Source organism: Cyrtonyx montezumae, unplaced genomic scaffold (genome assembly GCF_038088225.1).
Source record: "Cyrtonyx montezumae isolate F1298 unplaced genomic scaffold, pur_monq_1.0 scaffold_10, whole genome shotgun sequence".
Lineage (NCBI taxonomy): Eukaryota > Metazoa > Chordata > Aves > Galliformes > Odontophoridae > Cyrtonyx > Cyrtonyx montezumae.
This window is the reverse complement of record NW_027071826.1, coordinates 11,326,155-11,351,983: the sequence shown is the minus strand read 5'-3', so window position 1 is coordinate 11,351,983 and position 25,829 is coordinate 11,326,155. Positions and strand designations below refer to the sequence as shown.

The following is a 25,829-nucleotide window of genomic DNA, read 5'->3' as shown; positions in this document are numbered from 1 at the left end:
ACTTTCACAAAGCTTGCAGAGTTTTCTGCCTCTCATAAGAAAACAGTTCTGCTTTACCTTCTTTCCATTTTCATGATGAATTTCTTTCACTAGTTTTTCCCTTTTCCATATGCTCTTGAATTTTTAAATAAAACATTACCCTTTGTGCTAATATTTGAGTCAAATTTGTTTGTAAAATGAGTGCATGCAAAATTATACAAAAATTCAATTTGTTTTTCCCAAATAATGACAGTGATGCTCTGTTTCAGGGAAAAAAGGAGGCATTTTGTCCACTGTTTTCTTCACTGTTTCAAACATTATAAGCTTTTATTTTTGAGAGCAGAAGCAATGATCAAGAAAAACAAACTTTTCCACAAGTTTTCATCAAAACCACTAATAAGCACTAATGTACCCAATAAGTACATTCATTTGACAGTCCTGGATACAGCTATGCACCTTTTTAATGTGACATTTTTACTGAATACCAGTAAAGAAACATTTGGCTGAAATTGGGGTTACCTAGCAGAGCACCAAAGAACCAGAACATATCTAATGTATACCTAGTAAACATTGCCATTTAATTTCTATAGAACAAGTAAAAGCACAATACCTATCTGATCCATGTTCATGCTCATCTTAAATTTAAGAGTAGATATACATGCAAAATTTAAAAGTATTTGTTGTGAAATTAAGAATACCTGGTATAGGTTGCTTTTTTTTAAATAATAAATGACCAGAACCTGTATAAGCAATATTTCATGTGAAAGACGATAGTATACCAAAGGAAAAAAAAATAGTACGGTACAAATAAAAAAGTCTAAAGAGAAGAACAATGTATTTAAAACTATTTCCACAAATATCTATCATGGCAGATGAAGCTGAACTACATTGGTCTCAATATTAGAATAGAACAGGTTCAGTTGGAAGGGACCCTACAAGGATCAAGATCAACTGTCAAACTATCTTGAGGCAGATCCAAATTTAAAGCATATCATTAAGAACATTATCCAAATTCCTCAAACATAGACAGATAGTATCAATTACCTCTGTATAAAGCATATTCCAGTGTCTAACTAACCTCCTGGTAAAGTTTTTCCCTGATGTCTAGTCTGAACCTTCCTTCTTTCAGCCATTCCAGTGTATCCTGTCAGTCAATATGAAGGAGAAGAGATCAGTACTTCCCTCTGCCCTTCCCCTCCTCAGGAAGCTGGAGAAAGCTTTTTTTCAACTTCACCAACCCAGTGTCGTCAGCTACTCCTCACAGGACATCTTCCAGCTCTTTAACCAGATTTGTTGCCATCAGTATCAGCTTTGATACATTGAATTACACTCAACATCCTTTTTGAGTTGTGGAGCACAGAACTGCTCACAGTGTTTCGGAAGAAGCTGCACCAATGCTAAATACAGTGGGAGAGTCACTTCTGACCAGTTCATTGTTCTATCTTCAGTGCTGTAATTTTCACTTTTTTCTGTCAAGCCACTAGGTCACACTGCTGAGGAACTGTGAGGTATCACACCAGTTTTGATGCAATTGATAATATATAAAAAGTGTAAGAGTACAGAGTATTAAAAGTTTGTTACCACTTAAAGATAATCATCAGTCTTCCAAAGACAGTCTACCTCTGAAGTCATCCTACTTTATTTCCTTTGCTTGAACTGTAGCTCCTCTTATACTAACTATCAACAGCATGGTCTTTGATACCAGTAGACACCGCTTTGATGACATCAAGCTTAAATGTTATACATAATACCTTTGATTAGTTTTAAGAAATGATAAGAAAAATAGAATATATTTGCCATCCCTTAAACAGATTTTGTGTCAAAACTTTCATGGACAAAAAAAATGTTCTGTCAAGCATTCAAGCTTTTTCCCACATAATACACATTACATGCAATTATACCACTGTATTCTATAAACATTCTTCAGTTGTGTTTGCATTGCCTTGGTATCAGTTAACGTACATTCATCAGTCACAGAGAAGATGCTCTGAAGAACTGGACACATAGCAGTTCAGATGCAGAGTGCCATTCTAGATCTCACTTCTTCGCAGAACTGTATATTTTTCTTACTGTTGTGATCATATAACCTCTCACATTGACTAACGCTGCAGTAATAGTGTTAGGAAATTGATAGAACTAACCACAGTTCAGCTATCTGATTAAGTACTGCAAGACCATGAAGAGCAGTTAGACTTCAGTAATGCTATGCTACATTATGCTAACAACTCTTTAAAGACAGTAGAACTACTCAGGGCTAAAAAAAATATTCCAAAGAAATAAAATACAGTTCTGTCACTCAGGCAATATAGTTTGAGGAAAAAAGTAAGAAGTTAGAAAGTCAAATGTGAGCTGGCAGACTATAATAGTACACAGCAAGAGTTGGATCCTTTGCTGTGACACCTGGAAGGAATAGTCTTCCTTCCTGATGCTAAAAGCACTACTCCTACCATACTCTTGGCATCAAAATGAAGAGAATCTCAGCTGCAATTTGACCAATATTTCAAGGACTAGATTTCAAGAAGTATCCCTCCATCCCTCAAAATAGCTGGAATTTGATACTGTTGTAAATGTTAAATTACTCAAACACTAAACAGCTAAGCAAAATAACATAACTCTTAGTAACAAATAATAAAAATTTGGAACTCTGATTGCGCTAAAGGAAAACATTACTGTTCTATGTCTTCCGACCTCTCCTAGGACCAAAAAAATCCAGACCACATTTGTGGAAATTCAGCACATTCTTACGTATGCCTTTTACACAGACTGCGCCACAAGAAGCTTTGGATGGTTGGGCACTGAGACTGACCCTGACAACAACACTACTCACCTACATTATGTGAAGACAGTAACAGTTCTATCTTAAAAGCACAATTTAAATCATCACTTCAGAAGATAACGAATAGTTCAAGAATATTACAAGCTCCTCGTACTCAAATTGTTACCAGATGTTTATGTATTTAAAACCAAAATAATTACATTAAATAGTTTTCCCTTCTACAGTTAAACCACAGCCATTGGAAAGGCTACACATACAATATTCTCTTCCGTAAATTAAAAAAAAAGCCTGTATTTTTGCTATGCTTACTTGAAGCTGCATTTTTCAAAGAATGAAAGGAACAAGTTGGGCGAGATCTCTGAAGGTCACTGAGCCCAACTACTCACAGAGAAATCTCTAGAATTTTGAACCAGAAGGAAAAATTAAAAGCAATAATTGGACCTCAAATTGAACAAGTTTAGTTCCTTGCATTTTAGCCCTTCTGTGCAAGAAGAGACAAGTGAGGTCTTGGCCGTTCCCTGCACTTACTCCAGTTTGTCAGTGTTCTTGTACTGGTAGGCCCAAGAACACACAATATTCCAGGAGAAACATCAACAATGTCAAACAAAGGGCAGTAATCACTACTTTAAATCAGCTAAATATATTCTTAAACCTACTGAACTGTGGAACTTTAACAGCAGTTAGAAAAACAGCAGGAAATTGCTTTAATGATTCAAGCCTTTTAAGAACAATAAACTTTCTCTGTTACTAAGCATCACCATTTTCACATCTTCAAACACCATGAGGAACATGTACTACACATTTAAGAGACTTACCTGAATAACTTTGTAGAAATATGCATATTGTCGAGCTGTATTTTTATATTGGCTAAAAACATCATGTATGGCCTGAGTTGACCGGAGATACTGCACTTCATCTTCTTCAAAGTAGAGAGGAGTATCGTATTCATTGGGGAGAGTCTGGATGTAGGGAAGCCAGAAAGAGTTGGGGTTGGCTCGCTCACAAAGAAGATGGAATGCCAACGTTATATTACCCATAGCTTGAAGAATTCGATCTTGAGAATATAGGGAACCTGAATTAATCCAGAAAAGTAAAGCACTAAATTAATAAGCCACAGAAAATATCACCTTAAATTCACCAATTTAAAATTCTGAAATAACATGTAAGAATCTTCAACCAAGACAAGTTTTCAGCTTTCTAAAATATTTGGTTACAAGTTATTTGACATAGTAAGTACCTCATACAATCACATGCTGAAAGAAAGGAAGAAAGAAAATATTTAGTGTCTGAGAACATTTCATCTTGCAGTACTGTAGAAACTGCATGATACATTAAATAAATAACACTTTAGAAGCTGCATAATGTGTTCAAAATATATATATTCCAGAAGCATGTGTATCTAGCATGCTTAGTCAGAAACAAAGTTTTTTTTTCCACTATGCTTATGGATATGCCAACCCAGATAGTCAAAGTATTCAAGTCCTGTGGTGTAGCAGACCAGCTAAATAGACACTTCAATTTGGTGATCCAATGCACATCAGCTTCTTGCTTAAGAACTTCCTCAATCTCTTACCTAATACTGAACTTTTAGCTGATTCAACTGTCATCAACAGTTTTCTAGGTACCCACAGAAATAACTCTTCAGCCTACAGAAAGGAAAAAATGCAGAGGGTCAGTTAGCATTTATATGATGTGTTGAGTGTTAAGTATACATCATTAAATTCCAGGTTTTCCTTTCAAGAAAGGAAAAATTATTTTCCATCAAAATTCTTCCTTCTCTTCCACTGAAAGGAAAACACTGCAGATCAGCATTACACAGAACTTAAAACAAAAATATGTATATTACAAAATGAAATGCTTCATTTTCAATGACAACATGTAGACTGCCCACAACAACCTCAAAAAGTACCGCATCCATTATATTGCTATTAACAGTGTGTTCAAATATTTTTTCCCAGTAACCTTTTCCGTTGCCCTGATTTTAAGAACTGTTTGAGATTTTAATTCTTATCAATCAGTGGTGCTAGTCTTAAGTAGATGCCACTACAGCCTAAGAGTGAACATACTCATTTTTCAACATGCTTCTACAGCAGCTGATTATCTTTTCCCATCCTTCATTTTACAGATGAGAAACAGCTGTAAAAAGAACAGCTTTAAATACTTACCTTTCAATAGTTAGCTAACTGTGTGCATCTATTTTCCTTACCTGATGATTGAAAGATATTCAGTATCAAGGTTTTGTTTTGTACCTTTTCCCCTCCAAATTCACTAGAAAATAAGCATCACAGTACCTCTGTGAGGTAAAGACCAGTGCTTAAAAGCAACGTGAAAGAGAAGATACTAGAGCAGTTAGAAAGTATGTGAGCAGGCTACATCAACAAGGTAAGAGCATTCTTGCAATTAGGCAATTGGGCAAACAAGGAGAAAAGACCAATAAATTCACAGCACTATTCAACTATCAAAATAATATTCAATTTTATTAACTATTTTATTTCTCAAGTACACAGTTTAGCTTTTCAAAATAGCAGTTTCATCAACAGCCAAAACAAGGAAAGAAAGACAAATGCTTCAGAGCTCAGCAGCTACGTTCCAAACACCATTTATTAATCAAGCCAAGTGTTCACACGCTCACCTTTATCTCTCTCGTTGCTTTCAAACCAAAACCCTCCTCTTCAAAGTTAGCTATTTCAAAACCCTCTGTGGATGCTCCATTTTCAGTTGCCCATTTTATCAATTCAGGGAAATAGTCATCTCTTTTTCCATCAAAGACAACAGACAAACCTATACATGAAATTTATTAAAAATGCAGAAGTAAGAGGATCTAGAAAGATAAAGAAGCACAATATAAAGGCACATGTAAATAGCTCTCTGCTATCCCACAGCAGTGTTACTTGGATGAAGCTGAGTCCAAATTGTCCTTTGTTAAGCATTACTTGATAGTAGACAAAAGTCATACTTCAATATGCTGCAAAACTTATTTGTCATTTCAAAAATATAACCATGTGAATGGAACTGAGCTAAAATGTGAAACTCCCTTCCTCTTTCCTTTTTAAGTAAGGGTGAAAATATTTCTCAGCTTATTTTTAATGATAAATGCAATCAACATAACATATTGATACAGACTTGAGGAGAAGCATGTTGATATTTCATTAATTGCAAACTAGAAATGAAGATAAGCAGATACCAAGCTCCTTCTCTCACATCAAAAGCACGTGGCTTTTTCATACAGCATATAGACTTGCTAAAATAACTAAGAACTGATCAATCCCTGATATATCAGTTTTTCCAAACTGCTGATGCTGATTCTCCAAAAGACACATGGTCCACCAGTGAAATCACAGGTCTTATTCACTTTCCTCAGCTTTCCCTTTAACCTTCATCTGATCTGTGTATTTATGGTTCCCAGTTGGATCCTTCTATACCTCTAAGTTCTTTTCAGTCCAAATTCTACAATCAGATCACATTAAAATTGTTCAAAACCCCCTGAAATGCTCAGTCCATTTTATGAATGACAATATGCAATCAGCAAATTGCTCATGTTCAAAGATTAAGTACAGCTGTTAAGTAAACCTTAAGATGAGAGCAGTTTTGTGAAAGTATTTTTTTGAGAGACTTTTTTCTCATGAAATCATGCATTTAAAATTCTATAAACAACCAAATTGGTGGTTATCACTGGCAATGTGGTATCAAAGAGGTATGCAAGGAATATCTAGTACAGCTAGCTGTGTAACTTCTGCAGAACCCACTGTCCTATTTGAGATAAGCACGAAGCATTCTACATATCAAAAATCCCAGCCTCAATTCACATTCCCATTGCTAATTGTTTAAAACTTATTAATCCCAAAACCTGTGTAGTATTAGTTCAGTTCAATTAAAAAAATATTTTAGAAAGACACCATACTATTCATACTCAGTGTGTATGTAAAAATGTACATTAGAAAATATTTGTATGACAGTAGTGTTGTGGCCGTGCATCTTTCAAGGCAAAAAAATGTGCATTCCATTAACAAATTCTACTGCTGCCAAAAGATTTTTCCCATAAATAACTGTCTTTTTGGTACAGGAGATATAGCAAAAAGCTCCATGCTAACACTAACCCTGCTCTTGTTAACCTGAACTGTTTTATCATAACACATGGATTACACTGTAGAAACCAGGACACATACCACAAGTTTATGATGTTACAGGACAGTAAAAAAAAATATAAATGAATCAAGCTCAATACACAGTTACAGGATTCAGTCACTCAAATAGTATCATTTATTCTTTGATACATCCTCTGCTAATAACTGAAGTTCAGAGGTTTATGCAATCTTTTATGAAGTGAGAGTTTTATACATTAGTCAATATATATTTTAAAAGGTGCAAAAAGAGCATTTCAAGCTCCTAAACAGAGTCTTCTACTTCAAGCAAATACATGAAACACTCAAGCTTCATGCAAGTCTGGCTCTTTCCTCTACTCCTCTTCACTATATAAATATGAGGAAAGACAGTTATAAAGACACTTTGTGGTATTTCCAGTCCAAATGCAGATGTCTATTTTGTATACTTATACTTTTATTTTGTCATAACTTAATGTCATTATTTTAAGCTCACAAATTGTTTCCATAACCCAGTAAAGTGTTCAGATTAAAATATTTACAAAGCGTAATTTTAAATGTTCCAATTTACAGAGGCAACAAAAAAAAGCAGACCACATGATCAGAAATCAAAAAGGCCTATTATTCTAAAATTCTTTTTTACTTTAGCCCTTCAGATTGTCATCTCACCACAATCACAAACTGTCTCTAATTATGGGAAAAAATAAGATCATTTGTCTGTGCGACTCATTCATAAACACATAAAAATTGCTAATGCCAGTGATTAATGTTCATCAAGAAACACTTAAATGTACAAAGAAGCTGCATCTCAAGAGAACTAGTATTTTTGTCCCAATATAACAGAATGGCACAATATTTCTATAACCACAACAAGATCTCTTTTAGCTGTCAACAGAAGCAAGTCCTAGGGCCAACTAGTATTGTATGAGCCCACCATGTATTACATCTTTCACTCTTTACCTTTTTGTTTCTTGCGAATTTTCTCAACAAGTGAGCGAATCTGCACATATTCTTCCCATTCCTTTCCAGGACCTGGGGTAGGACTGCTGCATTCTGAAAGAAAAGACCAAACAAAAAAATTAAAATATATGCATTTTAACATTAGATAAAAGGTTACAGCTTCACAGCATCTTTACCTGAACCTCTGTACTAGTCCTTCAAACACATTTACATGGTAAGCACCAGCACTGGGTTTCTTGACATGCAATTGCTAGAGACTTCCAAAATTCTTAGTATAACTCATCTCAAGTTATTTTTACTTCCATCTGTTTGGAAGATACAAAAAAAACTATATCTTTTAAAAAAAGCTTAGAAGAAGACAGACATGAAGAACCATAACTTTTGTTTTCAATAATCTTCACAAAGCACCATTTACATTAGCCCACTTTCCATTATTCTTATTGTAATGAAAGCAGATAATACCACAGAGCTTAACTTCAATAAATGAAGAATTCACTAGTCCATCTGTTTGATCTACCTAGTTAATATCATGTTCAAAGATGCATACATACTGTAAGGATAAGCAAAAGAAACACTTCACCAAGCTTTAGGGTTAGATTAAATCCAATGTTTCTGACAGTGTTTTAAATGCCAGCGTGTGGATCTGAGCAGCATAAATCCATGTGGGCAGCTGAAGATTACTTTGTTCAACTGATTTGCAAATCTTTCCGTTGAACAAAATATGGAAGCCTGACAAAAAGAACAGCTGATACTTCGCTTTGCTTAGAAAATTAAATCTATATTTTATTTTTGGTAGCAAAGCATGGGCCAACTGTAGCACAAGCACAAAACTGCCCTGCCAACTCCTTGTCTCCTCTTTATGAGTAATGCTAAAGGAAAATTCTGATTTTTCCAAAGGCAACGTGTTTTAGATGTGTCCAGGGTACAAAATAGCAGACAAGTTTCAACCCATGTAGCTTCACAACAGTTCCCAATGACAGTAACAAGTGTAACAGTATATCAGTATCATCGTATGAATTCGTGTTCTGTTTGTTTTGTAGAAATAATGAATAAACTCTAAGTTCCTCAACAAGTGAAACAACCTTTGGCCTACATACCAGACCTGAGCTCCACAGAAAACTTCTAAACAGGGACAAAAATAAGTGTTTTCAACTTAAGACAAAAGTACCACTGCAGTTGAGTTGTACTGCTGCTTTGCATTGTTAATTTCTCAACTCTGGTATCAGTTCAAAGCATTGTTCAAAAGCTTAATAAATGGTGTAATTCTTGAGGTTTACAAGAAAAATGCTTTTGACAAAGCTGCAGTGTTAACCTACAGCAGTTTTTTGTTTTGTTTTTTTTAATTGATCTCACCCAGTGTTCATGCTTGAGCAGAGACGCAGCCAGAAGCTGCCAAAATATACACATAATAAACCTGTAACAGTAAAAGATATGTACTACATGTACTGTAATGTATACTAATGATACGTATGTATCTCTTACCATTGCAGTATGCATAGTGCTATGGGATACATGCAACAGATTTCTAACACAGGAGCAATAGAAAGGTTGGCCACATAGAGAAAGTTAACTGTTTCGAACAAGGGAATGACTGAACCTTTTTGAGCATTCTGTACATCTCTTTTCCTAGAGGATCAATAAATGAAACTTACTTTGCAGCAACTCACTAGTCAGATTCAACAGTTCCTTTGGAGATACGGTCGCTGTGGCTCCTGTACCTGACTTCTGTGTTTTCACTCTGCTCTTCTTCCCCATCTTCCAACTAAAACAGATTAACAAGCACACTATCACCAACTACTATGAAATCAAATACAGTATTGATGAACAGACAGGAAGACTTTTTTTTCTTTGCTGATACTAAACACAAGAGTGAGACAGACCGTCCCTGAGGACACAGACTATGAAGTCTGGGGGCACAACAAGGCTTCTTTTATCTCCCTAGTAGATAGAGATTAGAGGCTCAAACAACCCAAGTTCACAGTTTCATTTTATCAGTTCCCCCTTGAGTTGTATCATTTAATTTTCCAGTGTCTCTCCTACCATGAAAAGCCCTCATGCACAGACTGGTAAGGACAGACCCCACAGATTCACATCCTTTACAATTTTTAGAGGAACAATCACAGGCAGTTTATTACATATGATACAAAATTAATTTCTCAGGTCATATGAAGGCAGAAAGTAACACTCATTAGGATATCCATGTGAATTTGCATAGAGTATCTAAACTCCAAATACGACAAAAATATTAAATGATAGTAGGTATTTACATTACTATTATAAGTTAATTTTCTTAGAGACTAGAAAGTGATCTCTAGCTGAATATGCTCTTGCATAAGATGAAGGAAATCAAGGCTTAAAAATCTACAACATATAACGAATTACATATGAAAAGTCAACTTAGTTAAAAAACACTATCCTGCCATATTTAACCAGTAGATGAGTTATCCTGATAGCACAACAACTAACAATAAGTGTGTAGTTTGTATAAAGCTTTTTTTGTAATTTAAATTATATTCACATCTATAGTTCATGAAAAAGAATTTAAAGTTTCATTTCAATTTTGTAGAAGACTCTGGAATTTTGAAGACTTGTAACTTTAAAAGTATTTTTTTAATTTGAAATAATTTCAGAAATTAAGCACCTTTTTCTTCTTTCTTATATTAAAACCACTTCATATTTTTTCTGAGACATATAAGCCTGTTTCTCATAACAGCAATGAAAAGACGTGTTGTTTGCCAGTACGCGTATGACTGCAGGGAAAGCACTATAAAACATAGCTGCATAACTTGCAGAGAAAAAATGCCTTCAGGACTGAGATGAACTGCAAACTTCATCAATACCTGAGGCAGCAGCACAACATTTCAATCAGGGGGGTTTTGTTTCTTTTCCCCTAAGTTCACTTTTCTTGTCATCTTCTGGCTTTGGTTTTTCATTTTTATTTATTTATTTTTAAATGCAATGCCATGTTCCTTTTCAAATGCACACTGCTTAAAATTCCTGAAATCATTCTGCAAAGAGAGAGTAAGCTGACAGCAATGATGAATAAGCTTGGTAATACACAACACAGCCACATTTCCAAATATAGTGTATCAGCTGCCTCGGAAAGAAGGATCATGCCAAAACACTAGCAGTGAGGAGTGTAAACGATCTTTTTCCCCCCTTTTAATACTGCTGTCAAAAATGATCCATCTCCCACTCTAATACTGCTGTCAAAGAGCAGTTGTGTTGTGTAAGACTTTGAACTTTTTTCCCCCCAGATCTCACACAAATAGTATTTTAATGAGCTGTAAAATATTCTCCCCTTGACTTACAGCTTTAAAGTGAGCACATTCACCTAACAGCTTTAGTAGGTAACCATGAGAAGTCTGCACAAAAATCCCAAAATAAGTTTGTACATATTAGAAAAAGACAGATAAAAATAATACTTAACATTTCCCTTCAGAAAGCTAATACTTATGATATGTGAGAACTTGACCACATCACAGGGCCACATTTCCATATGGAAGCAATGCGAAGCATGGATGACAGGAATATGGATCTTGGCAGACAGTATTTCAGGGGAAAAAAAAAGAGGAAAAAAAATAAAATTACTCAATTCTAACCATTAATAAAAAAATCTTAACTTTCGACATTCACAAGACCACCAAAAAGTTCATTGCAGAGTCTACAAAAACAAAACTGCAGTTAAGTTAAATAACTCAAACTACAGAGATATCTTCCTCTCGCTCACTGGGTAAAAATAAAAGCTTGTAAGCTATGTAACAGCAGCAAACATAACCGTGCTAGTCAAGTACTGTATTAGCTTTAAGTATTTTACTATTAGCTTTTAAGAATTCTGAAATTGCCTCTTTCAGTTTTATACATACCCTTCCAGAGATCCCAGAACTCTTGCAATGCTCTCTGTTTCCCTCCATAGCTTTTCAGGGACTCCACATTGCCTTCAGTACCCTCCCCTTCTAGCTGGACATCATCTTTCATAAGCTTGGCTACCTCTAAACACATTGGCAAAACTACCACCATTCATGATGACTGCCTGGCAAACAGGCCAAACAGATCCTATTCTCAAGGCAGCTTTCCCTTAAGCAAACTGGTCTGTCATGCTTGAACTCTTCCACTCTGAAATTTGATTGAAAATGTCCAACACACTGATGGATGAAGAAGGAAGAACGACTAGCAGATGGAACTGACACGATCCCAGGAGCCTTATTTGCTTCAGCCATAACTTCAATTCACAAAGCAGTAAACCAGCTATTCAAAACTTCATTGAGCTTTTAGAATAACCACCAAGTCTGGAATTCCCACAGCAAGTTACCTGTTCAAGTTAAAGCGATCCAGCATATTTCTAATGCAGTGGAATACTATAACACCGTAACACCTTTAATTCAGATCCTTGTAGATGCCAATTACATTATGTCCTCATTACATAAGTTCCCACCCCACCCATCTCCTTGCCATACACTCCCACAGAAGGTGAGGGGTACAGATTCAGAATAGGTGTTAGCAGGACAGACATGAGTTTATAATGGCAGACAAGAAGACGACAAAGGAATTCTCAAGATATGCAAAGAGCAATGGGAGGTGAGTACAGTAGGTGGTTGTAGGACACGCTCCTTGGCTACACTGAAAGGGAAGACAGATGACTAGGATGTACACAAACCACACTTGCTTTCTTTTTTTTTTTTCCCCTAAACTGACTGCCTAGACTAAGCCATTTTCTCTTCTACTTCTGTTAAGGAAGCGTATTATCATCTTGTATCAACATATATTGAACATCCAGGGGCTTAGGGGACGTGCTTGTAGGCAACCGATACCAGTTCTCCCATCTGTAAGCAAGAGAATGCACTTTTACATTCAATAAGACCAGGTTTAATGGGAATCTGGCCTTCTGCTTCCACTATTAGATATATGAGTTAGGTTTTTGTTTTGTTTTTAACTTGAACCTTATGACTGCTGGTAAAGATAAGTACATTTTAGTGAATAGAAAGCATGAAATCAAGAAGTGTAAGAACAGTGTAGGTGGAGGAAGATATCTGCTATGTTTAAGAAAAATTCAGTTTATACACTTACAATGAACACTACATTTGCTTGTAAAAACCACCTACATCATGTCACTTGGAAACCACGTCAACACTCTCATCTCTCCTAAGGTATTAATCTAGATGTTCCCACTAAATAAATGGCTGTTATAGTTTCAATGCCTTTTTCCTTCCTGCTCTCACTCATCTTCATTGTACTACATCCCTTTTCACCATTACTTCTCTCCCAACACTGCCCTTCCCTTTTTTTTCCTTCCATTTCCCCTATAAACTTGCCTCAAAAGATCTATAAAATAGAGTAGCATTGCAGTTCATGGTTTAACTTTTTCTGCAACGTTTCTTAAGTTGTATTTAAATTGCAAGTTTGTAGCAAGGCAGCCCTTTCCCCCAACTTTTCAAGGGCATCTGAAATATGACAACATTTCAATACCAAACGATAACAAAGACTAACTTAAAAACACTAACAAGATTGAAGGTAGAAAGCCCACACCATTTTCACTTTAAGACTGCACTCCACTTTGAATGCAATGTAAATTTGCATTTCCCAAGAACTCCCTTTGCCAAAGCACATATTCTGCACATTAAGAGCTAGCTTTGAAACAATGGCTGCTTGTGACTAGAAGCTATGCTCCATCAATCCAATGCACAGCCCAGCAAACACAGATATCCTGGGTTGTGCTGCTGTCCCAAATCAGCTTGGTGATGGACTATATTGCTTTCAATCAGTTATAGTAATTCTTTGTACTAGACTATCACACAGTCTCTCAAACACTGTTCCTGCTGGTTAAGAAACTGTAAACTCTCCCTATATGAAGACTGCCATAGACATTTCTCATGGGATCAAGTCAAGAATGCCATCTTGAGCAGCAGAACACAACACAAGCACACATTTTGCAGTGTGAGGTAGATCCTGGCTAACATACAGATTGGTTACACCACACTGCAGCTTTCTCAAAGTTCCACAAGATTTTGTTAAGCTCTCCTCCCTCTTTTTCTCACATTTGGCCTCCAACATCAACATTGGATAGGAGTCACAGGACTTCTACCTCAACCTTCTCTTTCTGCAAGCTACCCACTCTACAGAGGCAACAGCCTGATCACACAACAGTTGCCACATCCCCTAATATATTCTTGTTTGTACGAAGAAAAATTGGGCAGCATCCATCTTTTCCCAGAAGGACACTGAGAACAGAAGTTTTTCTGCCTGTTGTTGTAGCCTATTATTTTCATCCTTTGCTGCCTTTTTCTTTTCTTGAACCAGACTTTTACCATAGGAAGAACAACTGTGACAGGAACGAGGAGCAGGTACTTTTGGAGCTACAAGAGGGATTTTTCTCCAGTATGTTCACCCAGCTTCTTCTGGTCTAGACAACTGATTAAGCTTTCTTTCTCACAAGGTTATAAAACTCCTCAAGCCAGCTTCTCCTATTTCATACCAAGTTTCATTTTTATCTCTCTTTGAAAGACCTGATTTAGACACATGATCCATTTGTAATGGGACTGCATATTTTCTCTCAGGAGAAGTGAATGAAATAATTAGTCCCCACCACATCTTAACAGACTTCCCAAGATAAGCTCTATGCAAGCCTCATGTTTTTTTTTTTTGTTTTTTTTTCCCCCATTCAGGTATTTCCTCTCTACACATTTCTCTCCACTATCAGCAAGCAGCTCGGCTGGATTTTATTCCTTTCAGGAACTTTTTACCTCTGCCTCTTCTCCCTGTTGATTTTCTTGAAGAAATCTGTCAAGGTGGTAGTTCTAAGCCTCATTGCTCCTTGAAGAAAGTACAGCATTGTATCCAAAGTATAAGCACCTACACTTAACTGAATAACATCTGAAAACAAAAGAAGCCATAAAGATGAGCAAAATCAGAGAAAATAAGAAATATCTGAACAACACTGAAGATTTAACTGCAGTTTTTACTAATGAAAAAAACTTGGGGCACAGATTTCAAACAACTTGCTGCCTTCTCTTAATACCTTTAATGGTTTTTTTTCCCTTTATTCCTAGAGGATGAGATTGAATTTTTACTATTTCAAAAGCAGTAACAAACTAAGTACATAAAAAATACAAAGAACATCGCAGCTCTCGTACTCAAAAATCCAGTTCCTACAAAGCAACTATTTTCCAGCAAGATGCTGGTTTTACTTAATTTTACAGCTGGACTGTTTAGGAAGGCATAAGACAGTCATGTGGTTGACACATGTTTCCATAAACCTGGATGTAAAATACATATTGTTTGTGAAAGTACTGCTTACATGCTTTAAGCCCAATGAGCTGTTTGCTATGGTTACGTGATCCCAAAAGCAACCCCCTCAGAAGATAAAAAATTTTATTAAGGTTTGGGCCATAAGCAAATGAGATCAGCTGCTGCTAAGAACAACCCTCCTGATGCTCACATAAGAGAATTCTCCAAAATACACTGTGAAACCATTAAGAAATGCCAACATCACACCCAATTTCTATTGCCACAGCTATACTAAACAGTTATAGGACCACGTTGGTTTTCTTAGGTGCAAGTATTTCAACTGTACAGGTATATCAGAAAATAACATACTATAGAGTTTAATTCCATACAGTGGTATGCTAAAACAGGAACTAGTAACTATGTGAATTATTAGCTACAGACAGAGGTAGCACAACAGATTTTCAGAAGTTCCATATATCCACAAAAATCCCATACATTTTCAATACAGCTCCCATAATGGTTTAACATGACCTGCCCCCCCACTTCTCACTGTAACATGCCAGCAACAATCAAATCTCTGTAGATTATGAGTTCAGACAGAGGCTTCTTGAAATTTTGAGAAAGCCTTGGATGCAATTGAAGACTATGACAGTGGTAACATGCATTTCAGCAATAGGAAATTTCAGCAATAGGAATTGCTGTTTTGAGTCCCCAAATACAGATTTCACATGGGTCAGCCCTCACCACAACTGCTTTTTAGTCACCAAGAAACCCAATAATTTTAATGATCAAAAGAGATGACACCTCTTTAAAACAGAACTCCATCTAAGAAGAATTTGACTCTTCTTTCCACTCCTCCCTTTGAAAAAAACCCAAACATTTTGGTATTGCATGCAAATTCTTTAGGATGTATCAATTAACATTTACATTTTTCATATATCTACCACTATATTACTATCTGCTTCACAAAGTAGACAAAGTGGAATAAAGCCCTGCCTGAACAGTGAGAAGTTTCAGGGAATCACTGCATAGATTTTTATTATTATTTTTTTTAAAGTCCTCTAATTGCATTTATAGTCAATGACAATAGCACAAAACCAGGGAACAACATATATTCCAATTAACTGGACTGTCTCCAAGGAAGAGATTTAAAGCTGAAGATGCTTAATGTCAAGGACTATCATTTAATTGCAACAATAATTCCACCTAAGTAGAATGCCCTCAAGCAACTCAGCAGCAACAGGGCCCTTGATTATTTCTACCCAGTGAAAAAAAATGAAGTCTATCAGTTCTGTTTATTTTTTGTTTTAACACCTTTGCCTACCCTCTGCTTTCCACACATATTGCAACTCCAGCACCATTTACCATTGCATGCTGGCTGCTCCTTTCAGATAATTATGATCATTACAGGACAGCCCCCATCTCTAATCACAGCACAGACAGCAGATGCCATAGATGCTCCTCCCAGCCTCTGAGCTTTTCTAATGTAACTAATCCAAGTACTGAGTTCCTCATCCAAACAGCGAGGTGATACAGAATGTAACCACATAAAGACACCGGCCTTCCTACTCACACACCATTCCTTACAATACTTACAAGCTGTTAAAAATCCTTGCAAACATCCCTACCAGAGAGTAGGGAGGAAGGAGGATATCCACAGCGCAAAACAAGTTAGTGCAGGCCTTAGGACCTGCACCATGTTACAAGGCAGCATTCTCAACTCTTGCCCTCAAAGAGAGTTTAATTACACCTCCATCTCTTGTAACAACGTAAATAGGCTGACTGTTTCAGCACCATGGCTTGAACCACAAAACCCTTAAGGACCTTTATTTGAGCACTCAGCTGACACTACCCAGTGTCTAGGTCCTGTTAATACGGGAATTAAGAACAGTAACTGCTGCTCTTCTCTGGATAACAAAAGCACAGCTGTTTCTTCCAGCTTCTCTCCACTCTAATGTATGTGTGCTTGAAAACGCTTCTGCTGGCACCACACCCTCATTAGTAGTGCTTGGGATTACAATCAGACCACCAAGAACAACACCCTTCCCCTCCCCCCCAGGGGATACAGAAGTTTTTATTCAACGCATAGCAATGCAAAGGGCATCAGGCTTTGAACCACAGTACTTATCTGTCTGAATGCATATTCCAACAAATATATGTGTATGTTTTAAAAAGCTTTTCCTAAGAAAGCTTTAATTGTGTGATGCAATTTAGGGTTTAATACAGGTAGAAGGCCTTCCAAACTCACTCACCTTAAGTCTACTTCACATTTAGAGGGGAAAATCATGATTAACCTAGAAGAAGAGACTAGACATTTCAGCTGAAATACTGGCAGTAATTTGAGACTCTAGAATTGAAGGAGCAGGCTACTCTTAGCCTCTTTTCATCTCTTGGCATTCATAGTTGGCAACCCAAACCCTCAGAGGCTCCAAGTTAACTCAGAGTAGTGACACTACAGGGGTTTGAAATGAAAGCTTCTAACACAAGCAGTTGTTGTGCTATGAGGTATAAGAAAGATGCTGAAAAATTAAGTGTATTTGGCCTCAGCTCCGAGCTTTCAGATGTTTGAGGAAGTAATAATAAAGATGTATACAGATCATAAGGCATTGTAAACTGCTGTAAAATTTTAATCCTCACACCTCAGAACAATTACGGTTCTACCAAGTACTTGTTTGTTTTGGTGTTTATTTGCATGTTTGCAGGTGACAAAACAAACCAAAGCAAAGATTTTAAGCATTTATTTTGGCACACAGGTGGCAGAATAAATGCACTGCTTCCTGCAGACCCAGAACATAATCAGGAAGAATAAACTCCACTTTCTGAACAAAGCTCTCTTCTGTGCTATGGGAGAAAGCTTAAACAGCATCTCCCCAGGACAAATACCTCTACTGACACACTGTACCCTGCCTGCTGAAAATCACTTCTCCTACAGTGCCTCAGACTACAAAAGCCCCTAGCCATGTCAATGACTTACCCTGCCCACCCAAGGCAGAGCGTGACCAGACCCTAGAAGAGTACAGATAATGAGCTGCAACCAACTACAGCACCCCACAAATCCCCGGGAAGCCTGGGCATCTCTTACCTCCAGCTCCTCCAAACTGATACTTCAATGTTATTTTTAACTATCTGCATTCCTGTATTACTGGGACTATCTCTGCACAGTCAGGGTATAAGAAGGGGAAAAAAGCAGTAGCATGATTCCTGACAAGAGTGGTATTAATATTACTATTAATAACCTGCTTCCCAGTTCTTGTACTAAAGAGTTTGCTACTTCCACAAACAGAAGTGCTACCCACTAGTCTGACAAGTCTCTAGATACAAGGAGATGACATCCACATTGAAAGAAACCAAATAATTCTCCCTTAGAGTGCACAACTGACAGCGCTGATATGAGCACTGAGTACAGCTACACAGGGGCCACTCCTGACACAACTCTGGTCCATCTCTACACACCAGAGAAAATGCATTCTGGGAACAGCAACATGCAAAAACATGTTCAAGGCAGGTCTTTGCCATCCATCTGATCTGACATTTCTGAATATGTTGCAAAATAAAGCTGTATCTCCACAGAAGGCAAAATGTTACTCGAAGTTGCAAAGACTCCTGCTTTCCTCAAGCACAGGAGTAAGGCCCTGGTGGAACACCTTCAAATTGCATCACTACATTAACTTCCCATCCTCAAAGCAGGTACACACTAAGACTAGGACTATAGTTTGAAAGAGCTGCAGTACAGGTCTTTGGTTGCTTGTATAATCAGAAAAAATTAAAACTTTGTATTCCTATGGAGATCTACTTCAAGGAAACAGCTACAAAGACTGCAAAGAAAAACAAGTAATCATCACATTAGGCTACTGCTTCACTTCAGCCTTCCAAATGCCCATACTCCAACTATAATGGGGCAGTTTCTTATACTCAGGCATTGATCTAAAGGTTTAATAAGCCAGAGAAACAGGTTGTGCAACTCAGGCGTCTTACAATGATAAAAGAGAGTTGTAACATTACCTGCCATTGTCTTGAAAGCAGGACTTGAGTTACTTATTTTTACATAAAGCAGTGAGATAGAGAAAAATTGCAATCTTATGAACCCTTACAGACCCCATTATTGTTCCCAAGCATCATCTGGGAATGAAGCCAGAAATAACTGTTTGAATGCTGACTTTTAGAAAAACTAGCAGAGAAGAGATAACAATCTGCATCTGACTACCGTGTGAGAACATAACAGTCATCTTCTGCAGCTCCAAGCTTTACACAGACTATAACAGCTTCTTCACTGTAGCAGCACACAAAGCCTCTTCAATTAGTCTGACAACACCAGCTTCACTTGCTCCTGACTGACAGAATCAGATGCAGCATGCTCCAGAGGGAATGGACGCTTCTCTATTTTAAGGACAGTTAATATATTAATATGCAGCAATGCAACTGTGCATAGCAAAGTGGAAGATTAGATGCTGTTGCTGGTCATCCAAGGCAGACAGCTATTCTCCCTTTCTCACCAGATAACCCATGCTACTTTCCAGAGGTCTAAAAATAATGCTCCAGCAAGCATAGGTCCTCAGAGAACAAATCCATCCATACACAGCTGAGCTTCCTGCTGAGATGCACTATTTAGAGAGGGTAGCTTCCAAAGAAAAGATTATCCAGTCACAAGATCATAAACACATATTAATGTCAGGAGTATCAAAACTCACATGGTATTTCATTCTTCATAGCGAGCATCAGTAGTTATAAAAATGCTGCTGGTTTAGAGATGTTAGCAATGGATTATCAAAGACTGTTGCAAAGCATTAGTTTCATCAGGTTCCTGAACCTGAGCAGTTTTAACAAAGCCACGTGGAAGCTCACAGCCCACCCAGACAGATGACAGTTCTACCAGGCTATGCAGTATTCACCCAAAATGCTGCGAGTCAGTTTTGAAAAGCCTATTTTACGTATAAAACTAAAAGCTGAGCAAGATGAACGGGTCACAGGGTTTTAAGCACAATAGCAACTATTTCCTAATAACAAGTTCCACAAGAAACAAGCTGTGCAGATGTATTAAAGAATCCCTTTTGTATCAAGGGTTGAACTGGTACAACTCAAATTAATATTTAAATATGTAGTCTTTGTTGGTGGCTTGCACAAGTTATTAATATTTTAAGATATATCTTATGTTTATGTAAAATATATATAATACATATATAAGATATCTTAAGTTAATATATTTTATCACTGGTCTTAGTTCTTTAAGAGGCCCAGATTTGGAAATCTCTTTCATACCATCAACAGTCAATAGAAGAGTATATTGGAGACTATTCATTATACTCCTGTAGTATTCTGGAAGAGCAATTTAGAAACAAAAAAAACCAACAACCAACCAAACAAGCAAAAAGAAGATGGTGACTTCCAGAGCAGTAGAACAATCGTTTTGATGTGAACACCGAAATGCTGTCTGCACAGATATAAATATGTAACAAAGCACTCCATATACCAAAGCAGAAGTCTCTACTTCTGGGCAACACTTCTCAAAATTAGCTTCCTAGAGTCAGAGAACTGGTGCAGAAAGGTAAGTCGGTATTTATTAACTCAGCAAATGTTCCTGGTTTCACAAAACATGCTCTACTGACCTAATAATTACATCCTCTTCCAGGTGGAAGAAGCTGAGAACTGAAGGATAGAAAGTAGTAACTCTGTTACTACTTCATGTTTAAGACTCGTAAACAGGTGAGACTTCCAACAGTGACTTCCTCAGAGCTCAGAAACGGCCTGTTGTTTGACATAGGTTGTTAAGCAAAGGCGAGAAGAAACCAGCATGAATGACTGCTGCCATCTATCCTAATTTATTGCTCAGTGCCATACTAACATGGTGTGGGACACCCCTTTGGCCAGTTTGGGTCAGCTGTCCTGGTTCTGTACACTCCATGCTCCCCACTGGCAGCTCAATGGGAGAAGCCAAAATGTCCTTGGCTTAGTGTAAGCGCTGCTCTGCAACAACTAGAACAGTTATCAGTGTTATTCTAAATCCAAAACAGCACTATAGCAGCTACTAGGAAGTAAATTAACCCTATCCCAGCTATTGAACAGAGTTCTTCTGATAAAACTCAAACAGAAGAAAACAGAAGAGATGGAAATAGGGCCACATGACCCAGGAAGATGCAAGATGCTGAGTTCAGGGATGAGGTTAGGAAAGCCAGAGTCCATCTGGGATATAATCTGGTATGGAACATGAAGCCACTTCCCAACATACGAAGGGCAAGGTGACTGGGATTGCTCACTATGGATTTATGTAATGGAATTCACGCTTGACCAGTGGCTATTATTTATCTCTACTTTATTAAGGCCTCTGAAACTGCTCCCATCACACATGCATGGACAGGCTGACAAAGTACCAACTAGATCAGTCAGTGTGGCAGGCTGCAAACTAGCTGAACTTCCGGGTTCAAAAGCCTATAACAAGCAGCATGAATTCCAGCTGGAGGCCACTCACTAGTGGCATACCCTGGAGGCAGTAATGGGACAAATGTTATTCACATGCACTGCTGACTTGAACAATAGGACAGCATACACATACAAAAACTTTATCACCAAGTAAATAAAAGTGTGTCCAAGACATGAGCCCTAAAGACAATCCAATTCTCTAAGAAGGCCTGATGGGGAAGGAAACAGCCTGCACCTCGTGCTTTGTTGCCAAAAACCCCTTCCCCAAAAGGAGCTCACAGTTTAAGGGGACTTAAGTTATCAGTGTACAGGTAATACAGTAAGACTCAGCATATCAAATGCTGGACCATCAAGGCAGGCTTCAAGAAAAAAAAAAATCTCATACACCCTATAGCTGCTCCACATGACAACTTTGCAGTAGTGCTATAACGCACTAAGACACAGGAAGAACCCTCTATTTCTATTACTTGCTAAGAAATACAGGCAGTATTTACAAGTGACTTAGTTTTATCAACTTAAATAATTCAATCATTGTGTATCATAACAGATATAAATGCACATGAACTAAGAACTGAACCATGTGCAAAAGTATAGAATCCAACTACAAGCAAAAGAGCTCCAGAGATGCATTCACCTCCAGTGCAAGTTACTGAATCTTTCAGCAAAAGTGACTGCAAAGCAGTTCAATAGACCAGATACAATTCACAGCCCATGTTTACCTACAACAATTGCAGCCTATAATAACAGTCTGCTTGAAAACTCCAGTGGTTTAAGTAATGCTGTTCAATCACTTCCAGAAGAGCTGAGCCACCTCTTTCAGAAATCAGGAGCACAATAAAATAAGACAGCAAATACTAATCTAACAGAGTTGAGTTTTCCTCCTGGAAAGGTGCTGTATTTTGGACAGGAATAATGCTGTTAACACATCAGTGTTTAGTTGTTGATCAATGTTTACACTAAATCAAGGACTTATTTGCTCCTAACATTTAACAGTCTCACATCAGGCTCAAAAATCCTCCTGAAAAAATCTCAAAGTAGAAGTTATACTTCATTTTGATTTTTAATACGATATCAGCAACTACAGCCTCAGAAACATGCTTTTTGCATTACCTCAATGTGGACAGCTTCAGAGCTTGTCAGCATCTGTTTGACATGTACTCTCAGGAGACAAAACCGACCTCAAGCCAAGCCTTCCCACCTCAGCGTGCTTCAGCCCAGGGCTGGAAAGACAGGCAGAATTCTCCCTGGAGCCTACAGGTCTGCTGCTCTGGCCTGGTAGCAGATCCCAAAATTGAATGCGAGCCTTCAGTGACAATTCTTCCCTACTTCAAAAAGTAAGGAACAGAAGCAGCATGAGTAGAATTGCTGAACAGTATGGAAAGGGTAGAGGACAGGGATAGATTGAACAACCAGAATTGTCACTCGGTAAAAAAGCCAATGTAGGACAAGTAGCTAAAAACAGAAAAAGGGAACAGAGAAGGTTATGGCAGACGAAGGGCAAGTACAAGAATGTAAAGCAATGTTAAAAAACACTCTTGGGCACTGAACTTTTCTTTTAATCACTAAAATACAAACCTCTTCAAAGTAGGGCTCCATACTAAAGCTAAACAACATTGCTGGAGCACATTTAAGATAACAGCACAAAGTAGATCAATTTTATAATTTACACTCAGTGTTCTCAGTTAAAACATTATTATGCACCTGAAATCAGGCATAGGAAGCTGAAGCCTCTCTAAGTTCACTGGCAAAGAGTGGCTAGAATTCAACTCTCAGTCCCTTGCTTGCTATGAAAAATAGTACCATTATGGGTTTGCCAGCATAAACATAAGTCTACAGTGTCTAGAAAAGAGAACACTGAACCACTGCTGCATACATCACACGCAAGCACTCTGCAAAGAACAAGCTTCATTACTCTCTCCCTAACCTGAAGCTAAGATGGGATCGATTGTATGCAAATATTAACATGATATCGGGAAGCAGCCACTCTACGGAGTAATAGCAAAAGAAATCCCTATAATAAGCAAAATCTTTATTTGATCTGGTTACAAAGAACACTGACAAGACCACCAAATAATGATTTGGGAGCAAATCTCAAACATTCAGTGTTCTAACTAGAATCCAAGAGAATATTTGAGGAAATATTCTGACTTGAGATGTTGAAAATGCTCATAGATATATAGAACACCACAGTTCTCAGTTTGACTTCTGCTACACTTCAGTTGCTAGTTAGACATTACATTCAAGACACTTCAAATTAATAATTTCTTACCAAAAGTTTATATTTAATTCAAAAGTAAATCAAAATGCTATGAAGGATAAAGAGGAGTGGCTAAATCCAAGGCAATATCCCAAAGCTAAGTATGTATTTTATAATTACTACCACTTACCAGCTTGCTAATTCTGAACTACTATACTAAGAGCTGTAGTACAGTTCATCTACCCTCACCCCCCCCTGCAAAACTTACTTAGGCAGAAGGAATGCTGCTTACTATAAACACCTCGCTGATCTTCAAGGGAAGACAACTTACCAGCTGCCATACAGGAAACAAGTCAGGCTCTCTCTTAATGATTAATAGATCCATTGCCTCTCCTCTGAACCATCTCCTCTGACAACTACTTAACCAGAAAAGTAAAAAATGCGCACAGAAAATAATAGGACTTTTAAAACCTACCATTTCAATCATTTTTGTTGCTTTGAGTTTAACTCTCCCCGAGGACTAACAGATTTTTCACAAATTATTTTGGAGCAGAATTAAAAAAAGCGTACTTTTTCTTGTCAATCATTAATCTCATGTCAACAAAATATAGCTTTTTGGAATGAAGCAAATTAACTAGCTGACTGCATCTATCAGCACACAGCCTAAACAGCCCAGGCCCTCAGAACCACTCGGTGCTCATGCCACAGGCATCAGGACACGGTCTTCAGCAGTGATCTACTAAACACCCACATTGTGATGGGGAAGGAACAGATCCCCCACAATCTCTAATGCTCTCACACCACCTCTTTCTCCCAAAGAACAACTACAACAATCATTTACTGATGGCTACCCAATATGCCAGTTTAACTCCCATAATCAGAACTGCTATAGTGAAGTATAAAGTTCTAGATACCCTCCTGTGCCACAGAGGTATTTTCAAATGTACTTCAGCCCAGCTAGCTCAACATAACACAAAGCTCTAACAAAGCACACACTGACATGCTTGAGCTTCTACCATATTAAGTTACTTAACAGACTAAAGTTATCTGGAAGCATCCCTGCCTTCCCACCATTGCACCATCCCCTTCAGCCTACTTCAGCTTATTTTACAACAGGAACCAGACATGGGGCATTCAGAATGGTACAGAGTTTACTCACCTACAGCAGGTTCAGTATGCTGTGGCTTTTTTTTTTTTAAACAAGCTTACAACTGAAAGCAGAAGAGTTAAGACATTAAGGTAATGATACTACTAACGACCATTGAAGGGAGCCATCGTTTGAACAGACGGATGGTTACACTACATGCTCTTAGAGGGGAGAAAGAATTTGCACTCAGCTTCACCTCACGAGCAAAATTAAGTTCCCAGAAGAGTAGGTACCAGGCTTCTCACCCCAGGCTGCAAAGAGCAGCTTCCAGAAGGAAGGCTGAGTTTGTTCTGACAGCTCAGTGCTGCGTCTGGGCAGCAAATCAATTGCAAATCCAAAATTTAGGAAGTCGTTCAGAATTACAGACAATTTTAGAGCACCGCCTCACTTAAACAACCTGAAGTGAGCACGCCGGGCAGGAATAGGACGAGGAACAGCTGTGAAAGTTGGGCTTCTGCAGCCCCAGGGGGCGGGAAGCCCTGGGCAGCCTAAAGAGCAGCAAACACCTTAAATGGTACTCGGAAGAAATACGTGACGTTGGACCCAGCGCTACAACCGCCTCGCCGGATCCGGCACTGGGGAGCGAACAGAGGGAGCGGATAGCGTGCAGAGCGCGGCACGCACAGGGAAAAGGATTACATCACGGGGAAAGCAGCTCCAAGCCGGGCTGCCTGCTCCGGCCTCCGAGGGCGAGGCTGCGGAGAGGGCGTCGCGCCGGGCTCATCCCACCGAAACGGCATCGGAGGGAGAAACGCGGCGGCGGGCGGGAAGCGAGGGGGCGGCGAGGCCTGGGCCGGCGGAGCGCGCCCGCGGCGCAGTTAGGGAGGCGGCGGGGCGGGCCGCAGAGCGAAGGGCTCCAGGAGCGAGCCCGCCGCGCGGGAGGCCGACGCCCGAGGAGCCCCCGGCGCGACCTCCACTTACCTCCCGCGCAGGGCGGCCGCGGCCTCGGCTGCTGGGAGCGGCGCCGAAGCCAGGCCAGCCCTCCGCCGGACGCCGCTGCCCGCGGGTGGGGAGGCGGAGGCCGACGGAGGC

General features: G+C 38.5%; 1 protein-coding gene across 3 annotated transcripts in view; it reads right to left on the bottom strand.

Annotated features, from left to right (window-relative positions):
* The window catches only part of SETD3 (SET domain containing 3, actin N3(tau)-histidine methyltransferase), a 51,984-nt gene extending 26,158 nt beyond the window's left edge, over positions 1 to 25,826 (bottom strand). For 2 of the 3 annotated variants that reach the window (XM_065749862.1, XM_065749881.1), the window contains exons 1-6: positions 25,719 to 25,826; positions 9,468 to 9,577; positions 7,816 to 7,908; positions 5,388 to 5,536; positions 4,329 to 4,401; positions 3,571 to 3,827 (exon numbers count right to left, since the gene is read on the bottom strand). In XM_065749862.1, the coding sequence (XP_065605934.1) occupies positions 3,571 to 3,827; positions 4,329 to 4,401; positions 5,388 to 5,536; positions 7,816 to 7,908; positions 9,468 to 9,570 (675 nt within the window). In that variant the 5' untranslated portion in view covers positions 9,571 to 9,577; positions 25,719 to 25,826. Of the gene's footprint in view, positions 1 to 3,570; positions 3,828 to 4,328; positions 4,402 to 5,387; positions 5,537 to 7,815; positions 7,909 to 9,467; positions 9,578 to 22,563; positions 22,763 to 25,718 lie in introns of those variants that run through there. The other variant, XM_065749872.1, reaches the window with a different exon arrangement.
* Positions 25,827 to 25,829: the final 3 nt, after the last annotated feature.